The sequence below is a fragment of the Pteropus vampyrus genome, unplaced genomic scaffold (assembly GCF_000151845.1).
Source record: "Pteropus vampyrus isolate Shadow unplaced genomic scaffold, Pvam_2.0 Scaffold67, whole genome shotgun sequence".
Taxonomy (NCBI): Eukaryota; Metazoa; Chordata; class Mammalia; order Chiroptera; family Pteropodidae; genus Pteropus; species Pteropus vampyrus.
The window spans coordinates 845,135-852,033 of record NW_011888848.1 but is presented as its reverse complement, the minus strand read 5'-3'; the positions used below and the strand labels follow the sequence as shown (position 1 = coordinate 852,033).

The window sequence follows — 6,899 nt, the reverse complement described above, 5'->3', positions numbered from 1 at the left end:
AAAAATTTAGCACTAGAACTTCAGATTATTTTATTAAAAAGTATTCTAAGTATGTGTTTTGGGTGCTGTTTGGTTGTTAACTTATGGTGAAATTTTGACTGGTGTTTAGAAGGTATCATCATCAGGCCATTTTAAAACTTTTAAACAGTCACTAGTTAAATGTCTCAAGGTTCAGAAGCTCTTTTTCAATTTGAGGTGATGTTGGTTGAGGGTGTGACAGCAAGATGAGTACTGAAACTGTAGATTAAAGTCATTTCCTTATTTTATTACTTTTCATTTTGAAAAGCACATAATTTTAAAATTAGCAAGATAAATCCTGTTGCCAATATCTAAAATTTTGCCAGGAAGATTATTTTTATTAAAATTACTGTATACACCTAAAACTAATATAATATTGTATACTAACTGCAATTAAAATTTTTTTAAATTATTTAAAATTATTTTTACTATTTTTTGCTTAATAAGGATCACATGTTGATAGCATATTACAAAATAGTACTGTCTGATTAATGCTATTTTACTACGTACCGTTTTATAAAACAAGCATTTAAAAGGCTACTTATGTAAAAATAATAATATACATTTATATAATCCTTGTATAAAATTCCACAACATACTTGATTCTAACATATCATCACTGATAAGTTAATATTATATCTATTACTTCAGGGTAGTGATGTGCCTGAGGAAAAGCAAAATAAGTACCCTGTAGGAGAAGATTATCCGGACAAAAAAAAAAACCAAGTTAGAAATAAATTAGGAAACAACATTGGAGGTATAAATAGTACAGTAAAGAGATTATTTTCAACTTTGGAAACGTGAGGTTGCAGAGTTACGAGATGGAAATAATGTGATTTTGCTTCCTCACACTCATACTCCTTCGGTTTTTCCAAAGCTACTTTTGAACCTTATCATCTTTTCTCAACTTCGTACCTCCCACCTGTAAAGTTTTTTACATTTACTCCTCTAAATTCAGAAAATGAGATGTTGATCTTTGTGGTCATTTCCTTCAGATCTTGGCTTTTTCCATTATCTCTTTTCCAGTAGATCAGTTTCCTAGGTTCTACTGGGCTATACTATTAGAAAGGTGAAAGGAATTGATGAAGGGAAAACATAAGCTTGGTCCTATATGGTCCAGCAGCCATCAAAAGTTTTTAAGCAAGGGGATGACACTGTCAGATTTATGTTTCAGAACTTTCTTTTATGACCACTGTGGTAGACAGACAGGAGGAGGAACTTGGAGATAGGAAGACATGCTGGGAAGGAATTACTACAGTTATCTAGATGAAGAATGATGACTTGGGCTGAGACTTGTTTAGATATAAGACAGATGACAGAGATGATTACAGAGATTTGTTGATATAGTTTATGAAGCAAAAGGAAGAATAAAAGATGCCTTTTAAATTCTCCAGCTTGAAAAACGTGAATGGGTCGTAGTACTATTAGCTGAGAATTATTTCGTCTCCCTAGTTCTGAAAGAATTTTGTGTACAATCACTATAACGAGCTACAAGAATGAAATAGGGAACTACCTTAATACCAAAAAAGACAAAAGATTTATTCTTGAATTATGAGTTCTGTCTCTAATCATCCCATACACTGAACAGCAGTACAGCAGTTCATTTTCATAGTGCCAGTTTTACATATTATTTCTTCTGTCAAATTATCTTTGTGAAAGGGCACTTTCTTTTTGGCTGGCATACTTCCATGGTCCTTAATATTTGTAAAACATTTCTCCATCCATTTGACAAATATTCAAAAGTCAACTATATGACAGGCATTGTTTTAGTGCTGGGAGATAAAATAGTAAAAGCACCTGATCCTTCATAAAGTTTGCCAGTCTGTGTGGGGAAGCAGACATTATCCAGATAAACACAATGAATGTAAAATTGTTATTATTTAAATATCGTGAAGTGGAGATGTATGATGTTTGAGTATACTCGTAGGTGCATCTGGTCTGTTAGTTTTGAACGTTAAGGAAGTTTTCCCTGATATTGGACATTTGAGCTGCAATCTGAAGCATGAATTCTCCTAGGGCTTCACTCACATGACTAGCAGCCTGCACAGACTGTTGACTCTCTAAGTTGGCTCCCTACTTGAAAAACTAACTTCCTTATATGATGGCTCGGGACAGAAAAAGAAAGGAAAGGGATAAGCTGCAAGGCCTCTTGAGACTTGCACACCATTACTTCTGCCACATTACTTCTCTTAATTAAAGCCAGTCAAGGTTAGCCCCAGTTTAGGGGTGGGAAAATAGTTCCACTTCTTAATAAGAGGAACAGCAAAATAATGTGACTGTGTTTTCAGTCTCCCATATGATGTTTGCTCTTCCTAAAAATGATGAAGCAACCAGCATATTTAAACTACCTTACATCTTCTTTGCCCATTCTCCGTATTTATATCATTCGTATACTATTGGGACTCCTCTTGTTTTGTCACCTTAGTTCTACAATTGTTTCAGTTTTAAACCTAAGTTATACATACACACACCCGTCATACATATATACATATATGTATATGCACATATGGTCAGTATATTATTCACTGCTTACTATGAGTCTTTTGTCTTAGGATTTCCCCCCCAGATTTATTGAAGTATAATTAACATGATATTGTATGTTTAAGATGTACAATATGATAATTTGATACACATGTAAAATGATTTCCACAGTAATCAGTTGATACATCCATCACCTCACATAATTACCTTTTCTGTGTATCTGGTGAGAATATTTAAGCTGTTTCCTTAGCAACTTTCAAGTATATAATACAGTATTGTTAACTGCAGTCAACCATGCTGTACATTAGATCCCCAGAACTTATTCATCTTGTAACTGAAAGTTTGTACCCATTGACTGACATCTCCCCATTTCCCCCACCCCGCAGTCCTTGGCAACAACCATTCTACTCTCTCTTTCTGTGAATTCAGCTTTTTTAGATTCCACAGGTAAGTTAGATCATACACTATATGTCATTCTCTGACTTATTTCACTTAGCATAATACCCTCAAGGTCCATCCATCTTGTTCTAAGTAGCAGGATTTCCTTCTTTTGAATCGCTGAATAATTTCCGTGTGTCTGTGTATGTGTGTATCTACACCACATTTTTTTTTATTCATTCATCTATTGTATGTTTTACACATACATACACACAGCATATTTTCTTTATCCATCGATGGGCATTTAGGTTATTGCATAGATTTTTTATCTCTTGGTTGGCTGAAGATTATTTTCTAGGTCAAGCAATTAGAGCTATCAAAAGGCCCACTGTGAATCACATGTACTTTATTCCAGAAGCCCAACCTAGTGTTACCCTCTGGTCCTTACTCAGTTATATGTGAAATAAGGCATCTGATTAGAAGCAGCAGATGAGAAGTGTTTACACACTCTGATGCAGTTTACAGTACAAAATGAGATCTGAGCAGATACTAGGAACATTTGTGGAGTTCATGAACCACATTACTGCAGAAACAAATAACCTCAATCTTACCTGAGGTACCATTGCACAGTACAGTAATTAATAATAGTGATCATTAGTAAAGAAAAACTTTTGGGTTTATTTTGTTTAAGAAGGTAAGGAAGCTTGTGAAATGTTTTAGGAAATTTTCCATTAAAGATTATTAAAACATTTGGTTAAGTACATTTTTGGGTTTTTTTGAAAATAATTTCTTTGTTCCACCTTATTTTCTAGATATACTTTACTAGATAAATGAGATATTACTGAAGTTTCTATAAGAACTTCAAATAAACTATTCTGTTAGTATTTTAATATATTTCAAGTTTATTGCTGTGGATGAAATAGTTTCTTGTCTTCAGTTGCAGATTCTTTATCCTGTCCTGTTATGCAAAATATTCAGCCTCCCAAGTCCAGCCCAGTGGTGTCCACTGTTGTGTCAGGAGCTTCGTCAGCAAAAACACCTCCCACAGTAAATCACCTTGTTGAGCCTGTGGCCTCGGTTACACAACCATCAGAGCTGTTACAACAGAAAGGTATTGGAGAAATTCATTATACTATACAAGTAGCACACATATACATACATACTGATTCAAATAGCTGATTTTTAAGTCAACTGTATAACCGTAATTTTTAGAAAGTATGAAAAAATAATTTATAATTTCAGTTTAAACACTATTTTCTTTTTATATGTTAACTTCCAGTTACTTCATGAAATTATATTTTACATAATTGCAAGCTTAGTTTAAATACTATTTTGTTTTGCTTTTACATTTATTAAATTATTCATATTCTTCTATCTGCACAGTCTTTATAGTCATTTTCCTGGCTAATAATTAATTGTGTCAGTGTATTTTAATTAACTATTGCATCCCTCTATTATGCAAAGTTTATTTTATTTTCTGTTTTTTAAAGGTTATTACAGTTTCTTTTAGGACAAAGTACCCATGATTTCTTTATCTAGTGTATTTCTATATCCTATTTAATGATTTCTATGCTTATCATTATTATTAATGGCAAATAACTTTGACCCAATTTTGAGGATGCAGTTATATCTTACATTGACAGCATTGAAAAACAATACAGTTTGTTTGCTCGTTAATATTCTTCTTGTGCTAAATAAGTGACAGGCAACTGTGTTGTTTTGACGCTGTTTCCCCACATTGTCTTTATTTTGGCAGTATTCACGGTTATTTTCTGTCTGGCTAAAATTCCAAATCCAAAAATTGATCTTTCAGGTTAATATACTTTATTTTTCATTCAACGAGAGATAACTGAACTGTTTTTAGAAGTCTGTAGTTTATATTTCTAGAGCAACCATTAGTAATGTTTTTAAGGACTATACGCAATACATAATGACAACTCTTGATCTTGAATGTGAAGAACTGTCTTCTCTGTCATGTTCTGAAACTTGGGAAAAGCATCATATATCCTTAGGCTCATTTCAGTGCCTATGTCTGTTGAGTGTTTATGTGGTCAACAGAAGCCTTTCTATAATTTGATCAGATTATACATTATAAATTTTCTTATTTGGTTTTATAGGAAAACCAACTGCAGCACCAAGAAGTGTCCATTGATTTCCAACCAGCCAATGGGTACATTGGGAATAGAATCTAGTTATAAGTGTTTGCCTTTAAAGGGAGGGGCTGGTAGGAAAGTTTTGCTTGTCATGAGTAAGGTTAGGTTGTAGCCCTGGATGAACAGTGTTTTTTGGTGTGTGTCTTTCCTCTGCATTAAAGACTACTTCTATTTCTTAAATATCTTGCATGTTTTGACCCTTTACATTGCCCCTGCTAATTTATTTTTTTCCTATCGTATTTTTTACCATCTTATTTTAAATACTATGTTGTCATCTTACTGTATCATTTTGTAAACCACTTTCCCACTAAATAATAATTGTTTCTTTTTTTCTTACTAATATATCGAAAAGAGAAGGAGCTGCTATTTATTGAGCACTTACAATATGCCACTTTATATTTATTATTTCATTTAATCTCCATATCAATCCTACAATGTAGATATTCCTGTTTTACAGATGAGAAAAGTGAGATTTCACAAAAATTAGGTAACCTAAATTAGAAATTAGTAAGTAGCAAAGTGAAAGATTTTTAACTCAGACATTTCTATTTCATTCTGTTTATCTAAAATGAGGTTGAATGTTTTGTTGTTGGTCATTAACAAACTCTTGATTTACCTAAGATAAGCTCCTTGAATAAATATCAAGAAAGATAATAGTGGAGACATTTGAATTATAACTTTTATTATTCCTTTTACTATTCCTTTTTCTTAAGTATGAGATTGGTTTCTTAGTTTCCTCTTTGCCTTTGGGGTACACACCTACTTGTTTCTGAGTTAGGGCTACCATCTATGTTGTGCAAGTGGTAGTTTGTGTAAATGGTGCCTCTTGTAGTTGTGCCATGTATGGCCTGCATAGGATGTGCTGTGGTTCTGAGATGACTACTAAAATATTACTACTTAAAAGAGATGTCTTTTTTTCCTAGCTTCAAAGACACCCTTGCTAGTTATTCTTTCAAGGACTCAGCATTTTTTACTGGTTTTTAGGGGAGAGCATTCAAATTTTTGCTTGCATATCTCCTAAAAAAAATTTTTTTAAGCTCTAACTACTTAAACATTTATGAGATTGACATGTAAAATTTTTCACCAAAAGTTTAACTAGTTATATAATTTTCAACATACTGCTTGTGTGACTTTTAAAACAAAGACGTTACGTTATTCTTTGTATCCACTGAAATGATACCTACCACATCCTTTAAAAAAATACCCAAATATGCCCTTTTTTAACATTTGGAAAGTTTACATTTTTTCTTTATCTCCTTAATGTCATACCCCCTCCCCTGAATGTAATTATATATTTTTAAGCTAGAAACTCTTTTATCACTCTGTATCATACTTCTCTGCCACAGTGTTAAACATTGAGATTTTCAAATTTGTTTTATTGTTTATGACTATAAGTCTAAGCATTAACATTTTTTTTCTGGCTTAAGTAATCAGTAAAATTATTATTATTTAGTTGGTCAAAACAACATAAACATCATGACTTTTGGTATTTTTTAATGGACAGTACATGTTCCTTGAAATACGTATTTCAGTGAGGTAAATGCCTCCTCCCTCGCCATAGTTTTATGTACCTGAGTCATATATGATTAATTGTCAGAATAAAATAAACTTAGCTAAATTTCATTCATAGTTTTTATTTTTATACATATAATTGCTGAGAAACTTTGTTCATGCAAAGTGGATAGAAATGGTATTTGAAGGGATATATTAAAGCAGTATTGCTCTTTTGGGTTTTTAACCTTCTGAGTTACTTGTCAGAAATTTTTATTATTGTTTGTTAGGTTTTGTTTTCCAGATAGTTGGTGACATTATTATTACTTTAATATAGTGGTTTACCATTTTAAAATACCTTTCACTTTTCTCTCTCTC

The 6,899-nt window shown here is 32.4% G+C and overlaps 1 protein-coding gene across 4 annotated transcripts in view; it reads left to right on the top strand.

Annotated features, from left to right (window-relative positions):
• Positions 1-6,899, top strand: part of SEC24B (SEC24 homolog B, COPII coat complex component) — a 56,802-nt gene that overhangs the window by 3,564 nt on the left and 46,339 nt on the right. For all 4 annotated transcript variants that reach the window (XM_011361529.2, XM_023531359.1, XM_023531358.1 and 1 more), the window contains exon 3: positions 3,815-3,988. In XM_011361529.2, coding sequence (XP_011359831.2) covers positions 3,815-3,988 — 174 coding nt within the window. The remainder of the gene's footprint in view (positions 1-3,814; positions 3,989-6,899) is intronic.